At 38.7% G+C, this 15,353-nt stretch overlaps 3 protein-coding genes across 4 annotated transcripts; 2 read left to right on the forward strand and 1 right to left on the reverse strand.

The window, feature by feature from the left end:
* Positions 1–391: 391 nt before the first annotated feature.
* LOC116208624 (pentatricopeptide repeat-containing protein At4g02750-like) lies at positions 392–3,798 on the forward strand. Of its 2 annotated transcripts, none has more exons than XM_031542154.1 (2): positions 392–2,712; positions 2,988–3,798. In XM_031542154.1, the coding sequence occupies exon 1, from the start codon at positions 450–452 to the stop codon at positions 2,382–2,384; it is 1,935 nt and encodes a 644-aa protein (XP_031398014.1). In that variant the 5' UTR covers positions 392–449; the 3' UTR covers positions 2,385–2,712; positions 2,988–3,798. The 2 variants fall into 2 exon arrangements, with proteins under 2 accessions (XP_031398014.1, XP_031398015.1); XM_031542155.1 differs by having other exon boundaries at positions 2,996–3,798.
* On the forward strand, positions 3,124–8,244 carry LOC116209001 (tRNase Z TRZ1-like). The gene is made up of 8 exons (XM_031542576.1): positions 3,124–3,249; positions 3,530–3,655; positions 3,806–3,919; positions 4,616–4,684; positions 4,793–4,867; positions 4,958–6,115; positions 6,184–6,304; positions 7,519–8,244. The coding sequence occupies exons 1-6, from the start codon at positions 3,124–3,126 to the stop codon at positions 5,072–5,074; spliced, it is 627 nt and encodes a 208-aa protein (XP_031398436.1). The 3' UTR covers positions 5,075–6,115; positions 6,184–6,304; positions 7,519–8,244.
* A 4,312-nt stretch (positions 8,245–12,556) lies between these two features.
* LOC116209002 (auxin-responsive protein IAA4-like) lies at positions 12,557–14,214 on the reverse strand (the record flags this gene model as incomplete). The annotated part of the gene is made up of 4 exons (XM_031542578.1): positions 12,557–13,200; positions 13,289–13,388; positions 13,502–13,707; positions 13,802–14,214. Coding segments are annotated over 4 exons (795 nt in total), but the record flags the coding sequence as incomplete, so codon positions are not given.
* Positions 14,215–15,353: the final 1,139 nt, after the last annotated feature.

Genomic DNA, 15,353 nt, shown 5'->3' on the forward strand with positions numbered 1-15,353 from the left:
AATCCCGCCCACAGAGCTTATCCTCTGAGTTTCGTTTCCCAACTTCTGCCAGACTTTCTGAGATAGTTGAGGGAGTGGAAGAACAAAGGAGGAGAGAGTAGAAAAGGGTAAAAAATGACAGACGCAATTGAGTAAATTAACAAATTGGTCCTCAAGATATTGAATATAAATCAAATTTACCTCGACAAATATTTTGCATCACTTTAGCCTTCCACTAATTGACAGTAAGGTGACGGAAGGATGAATGTGATGTACAATTATTAAATGGAGGGCTAAATTGATGTAAAAAATTTCCCGAGGTAAATTTGATATACATTCAATTTTGGGGGACCAATTCATCAATTTACTCAAAAAAACAAGGCAGTCCCTTTCATCTCTCTCTCCGCTGCTTCTTCCCCTGACCGACTAGTTTGTTTTACAGTAACTATAAATTTGATTGGAGCCGTGAGATGAACAGCAGCAGCTCGCTCCTTCAACTCCTCGGCAAATGCCATTCCCTCAAATCCTTAAAATCAATCCACACCCATCTGCTTGTCTCTGGCGCCATAAACTCCTGTGACCTCGTACTAAACAAGCTCCTCCGGTTGTACTTTCGTCTCGGCGCGCTAGACAATGCACGCAACCTGTTCGACGAAATTCCTCAACCGAACTCCTTTCACTGGACCGCCCTGATTCGTGGGTGCGTCGAGAACTACAGGTACGAGGAAGCTTTTCATTTATTCAGACGGATGCGATTCGGTCCTGAGTCGCCCCTGAGTTTCACGATAGCATCGATATGTAAAGGCTTGGCAAGGGAAAAGAGGGCGGGAGATAGGGAGTCACTTTACGGACTTGTTCTGAAGTGCGGGTTCGATTCTGATTTGACTGTTCAGAATGCGGCTCTCGACCTGTTTATGAGATGTGGGAGGGTTGATTTTTCTGCGATGATATTTGACCGGATGGGTGAAACGGATGTTGTTTCTTGGAACACTATGATCTCAGGTTATGGTAATAATGGCAAGGTGGATGCTGCGAGAGATTTGTTTGATAATTCTCCGGAGACGAATGCTATCTCGTGGAAAAGCATGATTGGAGGGTACATCAAGGCCGGTGACATGGAGGAGGCTAGCGCTCTGTTTGAGAAAATGCCCTCCAGGGACTCGGCTTCATGTAATGTGATGATCACTGGATACATGGACAAGGGAGACCTTGTGGGGGCCCGCAGAGTTTTTGAATCGATACCCTCTCGTGATGTTGGGGTCTGTAATCTGATGCTACTTGGGTTTGTTAAATCAGGGGATACAGAATCGGCAGAAGAGTTCTTCAGTAAAATGCCTGAAAAAAATGTGGCATCATGGGCTATAATGATAGATGGATATGTGAAATCAGGCAATCTGGGGTTGGCAAGGCAACTGTTCGATCAGATGCCAATGAGGAATCTTGTCTCTTGGTCTACGATGATTGGAGGTTATGTTAGGAATGGTGAGCCTCGTATGGCTCTAGAACTGTATGAATGCTTCAAGCAGCAGGGCATTAAGCCTGATGTTACTTTCATTCTTGGAATCATATCTGCTTGCTCTCACCTAGGAATCTTAGAGATAGCCGAATCAATCATTCGTGATTGCTTGGATGGTTCATCCTTTTCTAACTTACGTCTTGCTACAGGTCTCATAGACATGTATGCAAAATGCGGGAGCATTGAGAGAGCCATAAGAGTTTTTGAAGCAATTCCCAATAAGGATTTGCTCTGTTATAGCACCATGATTAAGGCATTTGCAAATCATGGAATGAGTCAAGAAGCGCTGTCCCTGTTCAGCAGGATGCAGAGAGAAAATATGGAACCTGATGCGATAGCATTTCTTGGAGTTCTGAGTGCTTGCAATCATGGTGGGCTCGTAAAGGAGGGGAGGAAATACTTCAATGAAATGATAGAGGAATACCGAATCCGCCCATCGGAGAGACATTATGCTTGTATGGTCGACCTCCTTGGGCGTGCAGGGTGCCTTAATGAGGCCTATGGTCTCCTATGTAAGATGCCAACGAAACCAAATGCAGTTGTTTGGGGAGCTTTGCTTGCTGCTTGTAGGGTCCACCGGAACGTGGAATTGGGTGAGGTTGCTGCTGCTGAGTTGTTCGAGATTGAGCCCAGTAACTCGGGTAATTACGTCTTATTGTCCAGTCTGTATGCAACTGCTGGAAGGTGGGATGGTGTGGTGAAAGTAAGAACAATGATAAGAGAAAATAAGGTCAGTAAGAATAGGGGATCAAGCTGGATTGAGTTAGCAGGAATGGTGCATGAGTTTGTCATGGGGGATCTATCACATTTCGATTCTGAGGCAATATATTTTGTTTTGGAATTACTTAATGAAGATATAAGGTTTCTAGGACTAGGCAAGAAACTGTAGTTTGTGCGGAACAAGAGACTGTAGCATATGTAGAACATAGAGACTGTAACGTGGAATTATTTAGACTGTAGCCTCCCCTGCCTCACGACCTCCGTCGCTGAAGATTTAGCTCCCTATTAATGGACGGCAGAAACCCTACCGCTCATGACCCAGGGAAGACTTGAGCAGGCAAGAAATTGGTGATTGAAGTCCACAGTTTTTCGATCGACTGGCACGAGACCTTTGTCATCTTCCTGTTGTTGAAGCTGGCCTTCAACATAGGGCAGTGCCTGCACCGTGCCATCACGCAGGACTCCTCTTCGTCTCCCACGCGCACAGGGACCACAGTGTAAGTCCCCCTCTTGATTTTTCGTTTTCAATCATTAGTCTTTTGGTGGGATAAGTTTCGGTTTATTCGTCAAATGTTCGTAAGGTGATGACCTTTGGCTGGGAAAAGGTTTCCATTTTGCCCAATATTTGTTGATCAGACTCAAGATAGCTTACTTGATTTCATTCTTTGGTGGGAATAGTTAATTGCTGATTTGTTCCCTTGGTTGAGTTCTCCGTTTCTTGATTGAGGCAAATGATAATTATGTTTGACGGTATTCGTAATCGATGATAAAGAATTTCAGGTTTGGAGTTCCCAATGAGTTGTCGCCGAGCTTCAGATAATTATTCAATCTTTGGAATCACGAAATCTCATTCCTGTCTATGAATTGTACTCAGTAATGAGGCATTCATTTATCAGGGAAGAGTGGCCATGCATGTTGAAAGTTGTGGGTTGTTCAGTCTGAAGCCTTCAACAGTTATTGTGCCGTGTTCCATGAAAGAAGACGTGGATAGGCTTTTCACGGGGCATAGAGAGATGGATGGTTCGGATCTGAAGGTGGCATGGATGTTGGGAATGTTCAACAATTCGAAAGCTCCCAACATTTTTAAGATGAGAATCCAGTTGTTACCTGTTTTCCTCAGTTCTTTCTGTACTTGCATTATTCTCAATCCTATAAATTATGCGTGCAGGAGAGGAGATTTCTATGCGGAAAGATCTTAAAGTAAAAGCTTTTAGGGTCCCATGTTATCCCGAGCCAGGCCGGTCCCGATTTTTCTTCTTTGTATTCTCTCAGTGTATATTTCATAGGAAGGATAATCACTTATCAAGATTATAGAAGTTCCATTTCTCCTTCTGTTGTTACCCGGGATATGTAGTGTACTCTGTGAAGCAGAAACTGAAGCAGGACTATGCAGGGCTTTCTGGCTGCGGGATTTGGGATTTGAGGTTAGCTGGTGTTGAGGTGGGCAGATTTTTCTCATTGTGGGTTAAGCTTTTATTCAGGAGACATGACTGCATTTGTTTCTGCTTTGTTAAGTTCCAATTTGTGTTTTTTAAGATTATTTTTATCTTATCTCAATGCATAAATTGCAAGGATTTTTTGAATTTCCAGGTCACGAACACCATAATGGTACCTGAGATTGCATTTACAGGAGACAATATGTCAAAATTTATCGTCGATAGTGATAATGTCGATGTCTTGAGGGCTAAGATTCTAATCTTGGAGGTATCACTTTCTCTGCGGTTGACTACCGTCAGTTTGTGCCTGTGGCCTTCTTCTTCATCAAATTTTTTTTTTCATCCTCAAAAAAAAAATTTAATAAAAAATTACATAGAGACGGGTTGGATAAATAAGATTCATGGTATACTTTTAATTACTGATTATGACAAATTGAAAAAAGAAGAAGATACATTTGATAGAAATTCATTATCAAGAGAAAAAAAACTTTCTTTATTTGCAGTTATAGAAGATGAACAAGGAAGAATTGATTTAGAAGATCAAAAAAAAATATTCAAATTTTTATTCAATCCAGTTATAACCGATCCCAAGGCTAAAAGAATTATAAAAAAATCTATTGGAATAAAAGAAATCAGTAAAAAAGTTCCCCGATGGTCATACCAATTAATCAATGAATTAGAACAACAGGAAGGAGGAGAAAATGAAGAAAACATCGCAGAGGATCATGAGATTTGTTCAAGAAAAGCCAATCGTGTAGTAATTTTTACTGATAAGCAGGAAAATACTGATATTAATACCTCCAATACTAATGACCCTGATCAAATAGAGAAGTGGCTTTGATACGTTATTCGCAACAATCAGATTTTCGTCGAGACATAATCAAAGGATCCATGCTATAGATGTAGTAAAAAATTACTCAGGTAATTTCTGAGTTTTGTTATTCTGATGCTCTATTTCTTTCAGAGCACCTTCAATAATGACACAATGACCATAGAAGACGCAAGGGAGTATGGACATACTCATCTATTGGAGGTCAGTTTTACGAGACATGAGCATGAAATCTTCTTTCATCATAAATACATTCCTTTAGTTTAACTCTCTGCGCTTGCTTTCACAATAACGCATTAAGTTTGCTTTCAGATTGTCAGGTATGCAGATAGGTTTAGGAACAAATGCATGCTTCTAATCCATTTCTCAGCTCGACACAAACAAGAAGTATGCTTCTGAAACTCCTGAAAACAAATCACAATAACATAATTAATCCCGTATTTGGTGAAGATACTAATCTGCATTCTGGCTTGCTAGGAAACCGAAGCAGCTGAGCGTAGGAGCCACCTCTTTAGGGAAGAGTCTTTGCACTCACAAAAGGTTTCTCATTGTACTCGACCATGGGAAGGAATTAAGCTTCAGGGGAAATTTTAGTGCCACGGCCACCCTTTTTCTCTGTGTAACAATCGTTTTTGGTACTTGATATATTCGGCTTATCTTTCATAGCGGTGAGATAATTTCATAAATTAGCAAGGCATGGTAAGTTGGTTTCTCCAAATGTTGCTGGTATGTATCTACTTGATGGAAGATAGTGAAGATAATTTCTTTATGTTTGGAAGCTCAAGTGACGAAGCTGATGCAGATGATGAGTTGGGGCTTAGGAATTTTGGTATTTTGTTTTGAGAGATCTGTTCTCAGATTTCTAGTTATCCATTTCTCTTATATGTTGTGCATTTCAGTGCAATTTTTACAATCCTACATGTAGTACATATTGCGATCCAATCCAATACATCTTTTACATATGTTCAAGTTTTTGAAAGAAAATAAAAAAGATGCAAATCCTAGGGATTTCTAGAGCCAAACATCACTGATATTATACATCCAATAATTACATTTGCCTTTTGAGTGCTGGCGGTTTTTGATGTAGGGACTTCCGTTCTGTAATTGGAAGTAACTAATAGGTATGTCTTTTCATGGTTTTTGTTGAACAGCTGAGTGGTTTAAGCATGTGGACCAAATTATTTTTGTTCCTATGATGTGAACTATGTATTTCTGTCCTCCGAAATGTCAGGCTTTTCTGTAGGCTAGAACTTGATTGCGAACTTCTGAAGTCTTCCTTCTTGCTATTTAGGAAGCAACGCATCCGGTTCTTCTGGAGAAGGTCATCAGGCATGTCCAGTGATAAAAGAAATCGGGCCCATTTCTCACTCAAATGCTGAAGTTTGTGAGAGGAGGTTATTCCCATCCGAAATAAGTCCGTTTTTGAAATCTATTCGTGGTAAAATCAAGGTTTGATCCTTCCACGGGCAGAAATGCATCGAGTAATCGAGTCTGTCTGTCTACATCTGCCAGCAACACATAAAATAACAGGAACTCCTCTTTTAATGCTCGGGAATCATCACACTTGAGGACGGGAGGTCAAGGTAGCAAGACAAACCAAGAAGAAAGAGAAGACTGAAGAAGAAAAAGAAGCAGGTGAGATATTCTCACAGCAACTTAAGGGTCTTCTTAGAATTGGTTTTGAAAACTATCATCTGTTTCAGGAAACATGAGAACCAACAAGACAACATCAGACACTTCCTCTCTTGAATAGTTTGCTTCAGGTTGTTGCGGAGATTACATTCCTTTTTATTGCCAAGCTGGATGATTATGTCATTTTCTCGGGTAAAGAACATATTTGAAATCCTCCTTTCTGAAAATAAAGATAGCTTCCTATCTGTTAATGAAAAACAACAGTTATTAACTTATTACTAAAAAATTTCATTTTTTTTAACAAAATGAAAATGGAAATCTGGGATAGCTTTCTGAAACCACATAGGGACCATTAACTGTTGCAATGTCCTATCTCCAACTTTTGATCATTGAAAATTATGTCCATGATATTATCAGTCTACTACATTAAGGTTGTATTTGATAACTCTAATTAAGTGCTAAAATTAAAATTTCAGCACAATTGAATCAAACTTGTTGGATAATACAATATAAAAATTGATTTAACTTAATCATTCAGTCAAAAAAGTGCTCAATCATTAAGTAAATGAGAATTTACTTTTTTTCAGCTAACTCCCTCAGTTAGTGGGCTGTTTATACAATATATGTAGCTAAGCCCCTAAACTTTTACATTCTTTGCAATTCAGTCCACTCGATTTTGGGACAAAGAAAGAGAGAGAGAGAGGGCGGTGTTGGCTAGGATCGAGGGCCACCACCGCTCGAAATTCCTCTCTCTAGAGAGTGACGAAATCATAGTCAATGGGGGCTCCATCGCCGACCCCCATTGGCACAAAGGAGGTCACCGATGACGTCTAGGGTCGCCGACAATCTACTATGTGCCGGTGGGGGCCAGCGACGGAATAGCCATCGGCTCTGATTTGACTCCCTCCCTCTCTTCGATTTTTGAAGAGAGAGAGAGAGAGAGAGATTAAGGGTGATGGTGGCACCGATCTTAGCCACCACTGCCTAGATGAGGTTGCCGATGACCTCTGACATTGTCGATGACCTCAATTAGGGGTGGCCCTCGATCGCCTGCGCTATGATCTGAGCTTTTTTTTTTTAATTTTTTAAAAAATAATATAAAAATGTTGGGGTGAAAGTTAAAAGAAGATAAGTTTTGTGGCCTTTTTGTAATTAGGATCTCTAGTGATATAAAGTTTTCAAAACTGATTACACCAAACAAAATTTCCTTAATTCATTAAGCACTTATTTACTTAAACACTTAAATTTTATGCACTTAAATTTCAGCACTTAATGTTAAGTCCAAACAAACGCAACCTGCCATTTGGTTCATTTAGTCGAAAAGTTCAAACTTCTGTTTTCTCATTCCATTTTATTTCATTATCACAAATGGGTCTGTTATATTTTAATCTGAATGTTTCCTGCAGGGATGATGTTGAGGTGAGTTAACAGCTCGAGTCAACTTTCTTGGTGAGTCATCCGCACCAAAGATCCTTACAGTTTTGGTGCTTGTCCCCGAGACAGCATTCCTCGCTGGAGAATCATCAAATGACTCTCTCGCAGCGTTGACAGCACCATTATTACCGTAATGACATCTCTTTCACCCGTCCAGTTAAATATCATCGTGTTCCAAGAACCAACATCCCTTTCACCCATCCGAATAAATATCATGGCAGCAAAATCAACCCTTCCGCATCCCATGAACAGGTTAAGACCCGCATTCTGAACGGTTAAATTAGAGTCAAACCCGCACTTTAGAACAAGCCCATATAGTGACTCCCTATCTCTCGCCCTCTTTTCCCTTGCCAAGCCTCTACCTACGGATGCTATCCAGAAACTCAAGGGCGATCCAAAACCTACTCGTATCTGTCTGACAAAATCAGAGGCTTCCTCATATCTTGAGGAATTTCGTCAAAAAGACTGCGTGCATGGTCTAACGCGCCTAGACGGGAGTACAGCTTGTTGGCAATCTCTCGGCCCTCGTTCTCAAGGAGTCAACAAGCTCCAACTCTACTGAAGATATGTTTCTTTTACTTGGTTTTTCCTTTTGGCACTAAAAACGATTGTATATCTGATAAATGGTAGATTCTTATGTGAAGCCCAATCTGTAGTTGTTTTACTTGTATGAGATGGAAAGAAGCTGGGCTTTTGGAGTTTTGGTGCAGTTCCTTTTACATGACCGGTTCATTGTCAACATGGAAAAACTTTCAGTCAAGAACAAATGCCGACTGCACTGCTATGATTCATGATCATAGCGGAGCTTCGTCTTTACCTTCTTCCCTTTTGCAACTTGAGAATCTTAGCATATATTACGTATCGTAAAGCTCCTTGGCATATGGAATCCTGTCTGATCTTGCTTCTGCATTTACTTACTTTTATGGCCTAACTTTGTGCTTAAGATAGGATTAAAAAAAGGGGGACATTTTTATTATTTTAATGAAAAATGAAAGCAAGAAAAAGACGCAGAAAGTGGGGGATTTTCTAAGTATTTTTATGGGTAATGTAAAGATGAGATGTGTCTCCTTAGGGAGGCAGTGACCCAATCCTCTAGATGTAAAAGTTCAATGCACTGCCCTTTCAGAACATGCAGGTGTGGCCACATTATACATAAAATGTACCCCTCTTCTTTCGTGAAATTGCTCGAAAGTTCCCATACTATGTGGCAATAACTGTCTATCATTTCATCCCGCATCAACATTTGCCAATCATTACCAAAGCTTTGAGTTTAGCTAGACGGATGAGTATCTTTTTTTTTTTTTTCCATTTATTGCATCAGTGTCTGCCGAATAGTCAAGTTACCGAGCTTTACGAGTTTAACTAGGAGTAATTTGTTGGAACTTCTTAGAGGGTGACATTGCAAATTTGTGAAAGTATTGGGGTGCCCCATGTAATTTCATAAAGAACATAGTATTAATAAGTGAACAGAAAGAATTTCTTTTCTTTGTTCTTTTTTCTTTTTTCTTTTTTTTTCTTTTTTTGGGTGAGAAAGGAGGAATAAATTCCTTTTGTTGTATTATTGTTATAATAAATGGGAAGAATTACTTACACATTTCCTGAGGCATCTGTAGCATTATTTTAATTTCCATTTTGTAAGCTAAAAAAGATGGAAAGCATCAGGTGCATTTTGTTTATGGTATTGTGCTCCCAACTGATCCCTCCGTATGAATAAATTAAACATTCAAAAGGATGTGAACACATGGCCCAAAAAATCTTTGGTCTGCTCGATAAGATCTCCCCCTTTTGTTAATTAAAAAGAAAATTCCCTTCCTTAATGGAGATTTTTAAATTAATATTTAGTAATTAGCTTAGAAGAGATGTCTATATGAGATCCTGTGGACAAGCTAAATCTTCAATTAGGACATGGTAAGATATGTTTGTCTTGTCTAAGAAAAAGTATGTTCATTTTTTCACCAAAAAAAAAAGGAAAAAGGAAAAAGTAAGTTCATTATAGAATCTCGGTCTATGGCTTCTATCATGATAATTAAGGTTCGCTATATTGCAATTTAAGCCGGTAGGTCAGTTTAAAATTGCGGGCGCAAAGAACTACTGTTTAAGTCGATCGGACCACTTGAAGTCGGTATATTGGTCCTTTGCATAGACCATAGAGTTCACTGGACACCATTTTCTTGGATAAAGAATACGAAAGAAGTCTACTTCAAGAATTGTAGGTTAAATATTAGCATCTCATGTGGATCTGACCACAGTGTAAAATATAACAAATCTGCCAATCATCTCCAACGATGTGGTTAGTCAGAAGTATCCTTTCTAAATTTTGTGTTCTTGTAATTTTTCTCTCGTTGTGTTTTATATCACATGTAAACTTTATACTAAATCTATAAGTGATTGGACCCATTTCCAATTCAAAAATTTGAATTGATAGATTATGATACTCAATATCTTATAAACTCATTGAATTCTTCTTAACTTTTTCACATGGAATTCTAAACTTTCAATATATTTTATTTTAAAATAAAATAATAAAATTCTTATTACTTTAAAAAAAGAGATCATTTTATTTTACGCAATTGCAAAATATTTACAAGAAAGGCTAAAAAGTTGCTACTTTCCGGATTTTTTTTGTTCTTTTAATCTTTATGTGCTTTTTGTATTTCATTTTTAAATAGTGATAAAATTCTCATTACTTGTAAATAATAATAAAAAATATTTTGTTTCATGCAGTAGCAACATATTTTGTTTCGAAAGGGAACACTGGGCTGACAGGTGCCGGAGGACCATTACGAGATGAGTGGGGATGATGGCTTGGGGGGTTTGTGCAGAATGCAGGTCATTCGTCATCGGTGTTAGTTGAATTATGGCTGGCCTGGTCCGGTCTCGAAATGGCTCGGGCACGGGGCTATCGCAGATTCAATCTTGAGGTTGATCCCAAAGTGCCGCGCTGTGCTCATCTTAACCTCGAGACGGATGGGGCATGGTTGGAAGAGTTGTCTAGTTTGAGAGATTTATAAACTACTCCTACGCGGTTGGGTGGTTGTTGTCAACCATACTTATCGAGAAGGGAACGTGTGTACTAATTGACTGTTGAACTTTGCATTTTCTTTTCCGATGGGGGTCCATTGACTTGCCCCGCCATTTTGTTGTTAATTTTTTAGGTTATAATTAGGATTTTGACCATATAATTAACCCAAAAAAGAAAGGCTAAAACACTGCTGGAGAACGAGAAGCATTTTAGGAAAATTCTCTAGTGATCTTACCTTGTCATATGAAATAGTGAGTAAAACACATGTTAGATAACAGTAAATAGATGTCTAATTATTTGGCCAAAAATTTGATGTCTAAGTATTAATTAGCCATTTTTATTTCTTTGGGTCAATATTATCTTGAAAAAAGAATATCTATGATTTTCTTATCATATCGACATGATGTGAACGATCAAATAGCATTTCAGAAAAAAAAAATAAAGGGAAAATATTAACTGCTCATCTCCTCAACTTATATATGCTGAAATTTTATTTTGAAAATTTATATATTGGTACTTTAAAGTGATCGAGTTTTTGCAATAAAGATTGACCAGTGAATTTATTTCTTTGGTACGAATTATAAAGTTATGCCGTACCCGCAAAAAATGTTTAAGTTGAATTTGGCCGCTCTGATTCAGGGGGCTACCTAACAAACAAGCAGACAACCGTCTTTTTCTTTTTTTCTTTTTTTCTAAAAGCTGGTAGACAGCCATCTTATTTTGGGTTGAAGGTAGACAACCATCGCTGTTTGATTCGCCGATTATTAAATTATAAGGGGTACACCGAAAGAAAATAAGGAAATGTTATATCGTTAGGAAAATAAGTCCGTAAATGTTAAATTTCTAGGAATATTATATTCTCGTATTTTGGTAAATACATTATATTTCTTAGAAAGTAAATGATAATGTAATATTAAAGGTGCTTGTTACGAATATAGAATAGTTTGAAAGAGATGTAATTCTACAATAATGCCTTTATGATATAAATTGTTTAGCTGAGTAAAATAATTAAAGTTAAAATTAGCAAATGGCACATTAAAAATTATTTTTTCCAAAATCCTAGTTTTAATATGAATGAGTATATTTATTTACTTGCAAGTCCTTAAATTATAAAATTATAATATACCCATTAAATTATATTTATAGATAAATAGTAAATACTGTTTTTTTTTATTTAAAATAAATTATAAATAATTGTAAAAATATCGATAAATAAGTTTTACTTTCAAATAATAAATTCTAAAACATAGACTAGAAAAATAAAGCTTGGCCCTCTTAGCCGAGGGTAAGAAGTTCGAGTTGGGATTTTTAGGCTCCAAATTCTCTCCAAACATGGCAAAGGGGATCGATTGTTCGTGGGAATCTCAGAATCCCAGGAACTTTCGACGAACTAAACGGCTCCTTTTCAATCCCAAAAAAAAAATAAAGAAAAAGAAAAGGAAACATTGAACTTTCGGCGAACCAAAGTGGCACTTAGTAATAAGTAGTAACGACATTTTTATCACCCAAAAAAAAAAGAGGAAAAAATTATAAACATTGAAGCGTGCTTTTTCTTTCCCTTTTTCAGATACACTGGTAATTGCTTTTTTTTTTTTTTTTTCTTTTTTCATGGTATTTTTATTTTCTCCTGCCACTTTAGCTTCTTCAGATTAATGGGGCTAATTCCTGCAACTAATTTTAGCCTAAACTTAGGTTACTCCATATTGTTGCATCGATGGAAGAAAGCTCTCTGTAATCTATATTGTCCTGAAGGTCCCTGAAAACTTCAAATACATAATCGTATATGGTAATCCACTCGAAGCCGGAAGGAGAAGGATTATGCTTATATCTGCCGCAACTAAATCTGTCTAAGGTTCACTTTCTTATGTCGAAATTCTATGATATGTACTGTTTTCAGTAATAGTTTCACCGGCCGTGGCAAAAAAAAAAAGTTTCACCGGCCACGATTGACAGAAGAGAAACAGTAGAATGAAACATCTGCAGAAAAATTTGATGAAACAGTATCAAATTGTTATGTTCCATTAAAAACCTGTGTATACACCATTCAACCTGTAATCGTATTCATGCTACAAAACATCGAAATCGGAGAAATTTGGAAGAAATTCCTCCCAGTCCTCTATACATTTACAAATGAAATAACCTTTTTTTCTTCTTTTCTTTCTTTCCCCCCACTTTTGTTTGCGGCTATGGAGCAGAAGCACCGATCCGATTGATGGATACAAGGAAAAAAAAAAATAAAAAAAAAACAGAACCAGCCCGATTGTCACGTATGTAATTCTCATATACCATCAACGACCTCAGTTTCAAAATTCCGGAAACAAAAAACCAACTTGTAGTAATGCAACACTATGGTCTCGAGCCTTCCTTCATCGGCCAGTCGACACCCCATTGAAGACTGCCTCGACCATTCAGACACATAAACCAAACCCGCCCCTCTCGGAGAACCCAGGGAGAAGCATTCCCCTCTCCTCCCTAAACATTCGAAAGTTTGAATCCCTGCCCATGTTGTTTATCTGCTCTTCAATGGGTTAGGTGACTTGGGGGTTCGCGGTGTCGTTACACCCCGTATCCCAAGCCTCTAGCTTCCGACCCTTTCATGATTCTCAGCTTCTTGCAGGATGTTATGAACATTCTGAAAACACAAGATTAATTCTCGCGTTAGCGCATCTATACATATAAACCGGAAGCCAGCGGAAAGCACGTAGGGGAATCGAACTTACTCCCAAGGGACGTCTCCGACGAGCATCAGGTCGCCGTCTTTGTCCTCGTAAGCTGGGGCAAACTCCGACCCTTTGTAGCCTTCCCTCTCCGAGTACTCACCTGAGAAATTAAACAAACCAAGATTGATTCTCAACACCCTTTAATCAATCAACAAGAAACTGACAGACCGATCAATTACTGGTTTATCGAGAGGATGATGTTTCCGTTATTACCTGCGGTGAATCTGAACATGTTCTCCAAAGCCTTTAGGAGCTCAGGGTAGGCATCATAGACCTTGAGATCGATCTTCCTGAGATAGGGAGCCCCATCCATGCTGACCTTCACATAAATCCCAGATGCCGCCTCCGCCTCCGCCTTCTTCGGCTGGAGATTGTTCTTCCGGTACGACCTGATTGGCGGCCACCCGACTATCTGCGCCCTGAAACAAACCCAAAACCTCAGTCAGTCCCACAAGAACAAATCCCCATCTTGACAAAAGACCCATTTTCCTGAAAGAATTGAGAAGAACGTACTTTGGGGCGGATGCGGCCTTCGGCCCTTCATCATCCCCATCTGGTCTTGGCTCAGATTCAGACAGAGGTCTCTTGTTGCAGTTCCTAGTACCGTTGCTGCTCTTGTCGGACTCTTCCCTTCCGGGCAGACCAAGTCTCAGCTCTGTAGCCTCAAGATTCAGATCAGTCTCAAAGCTCCCCATTTTCTTCCCCAAAAGCTCAGACAGTCCAAAAAAATTCAAGCTTTCCTTCAAGAAACAAGTCCTTTCCTTGATGTTACGACTCGACCCTTCAACAGCTTTCTGCAAAACTCTCGAGATCTGTTGATGACGAACACGGAGGAGGAGGAGAGGCGTGAGTGTGAATGTGGGGATTGGGTTGCAGGTTTGGTGTGTCTTATAGGAAAAGGCAAAGTAGGTGTTGGAGTTTTCAATTAATTAATTAATATTAATAATAATATTAGTGTTTAGATACAATCATGTCAAGTTCATCTTTTTGCGATGGGATTGCTCTCAAGGCATGAATTGGGGACAGAGGAAAGGTAAGGCTGTCGGTGGAAGGAGGGGCATGAGTGAGGCAGTGTGCAGCTGCCTCGGGGGGACAAGCCCGGGACAACCCTCAGCCGCCCATACGGACACTTGACGCGGACATATGGACTTGGACTCTCCCAACCCCCGACCTCCCTCCATTTTCCTGTTTTTCCATTCAATATACATCATGATATCTGGAGGGCAAATTTATTCCAATTAATTTAGTTCGATCTGAATCGAGACCTTATTTAGAACAATGACGAATCACTTTAATCAATTCATATTGGTTGATTCTCTTATTCTTCATTTTCTTTTTTTTTTTCTTCTTCTTTTTCCTTTTTTTTGGTGGCACTCAATCGGACGGTGAAGATGCGTTTTGTGGGCCCCGCCTGAGGTGAGATCTGAGCCGTCCATCTCTCGGCAGGCATCTCCATTTGAGCTGTTGGGCCCCATGTGTGGAGAGACAAGGTTCTTGGTAAATTCCTAAAGGATTCCTCCTTTTTATTTTTTGTTTATTCATTTATTCTTATTTTCGCTCCATTTTCTTTATAAAGATTCCTAATTATAAACAATTTTTCTTCTTTTTTTCTTTTTCTCGGTAGGCATTTTTTTTTGTGCATTTGATAGTTTACCGGTGAAGGGATTTCTGTAATGTGCATTCTTATCAAAATGGAAATCCGCTTTCCTATCTCCTTGTGGGAATCTACTTTTTCACTTCTGTGGGAGTGTTAAGATAGGAACATTGATTACCATAATCCAACCAAACGTGAGAATCTGGTGTGCTATGGGAAAACAATTCACATTTTTAGGAATGTGAAAAGATTTTCACGTATCAAACGCATTCTTAGGATGTATTTGTTTTAATTTAATTAAATAAGTATTTAAAAGTTAGTTTTAAGTTAGTTATAAGAAAAAGTGAATTGAGGAAATAGAGAAAGATGAGAGATGATGGTCTAAAATTACTTAATCATTATGTACAAAGCCACTTAATGAAATAAGTAGAAAATTTTGACTTAGGTGGTATTTGATAAATTAAGTGCTTA

The sequence above is a fragment of the Punica granatum genome, chromosome 5 (genome assembly GCF_007655135.1).
Source record: "Punica granatum isolate Tunisia-2019 chromosome 5, ASM765513v2, whole genome shotgun sequence".
NCBI classification, from domain to species: Eukaryota; Viridiplantae; Streptophyta; class Magnoliopsida; order Myrtales; family Lythraceae; genus Punica; species Punica granatum.

Excerpts from the sequence above, each read along its gene's own strand:
- LOC116208624 (XM_031542154.1), top strand. The coding sequence starts at position 450 with ATGAACAGCAGCAGCTCGCTCCTTCAACTCCTCGGCAAATGCCATTCC.
- LOC116209001 (XM_031542576.1), top strand. The coding sequence starts at position 3,124 with ATGCATGTTGAAAGTTGTGGGTTGTTCAGTCTGAAGCCTTCAACAGTT. Across the intron at positions 3,920-4,615 it reads CTAAGATTCTAATCTTGGAG|AGCACCTTCAATAATGACAC; the intron begins GTATCACTTTCT and ends TATTTCTTTCAG. Across the intron at positions 4,868-4,957 it reads CAGCTCGACACAAACAAGAA|GAAACCGAAGCAGCTGAGCG; the intron begins GTATGCTTCTGA and ends CTGGCTTGCTAG.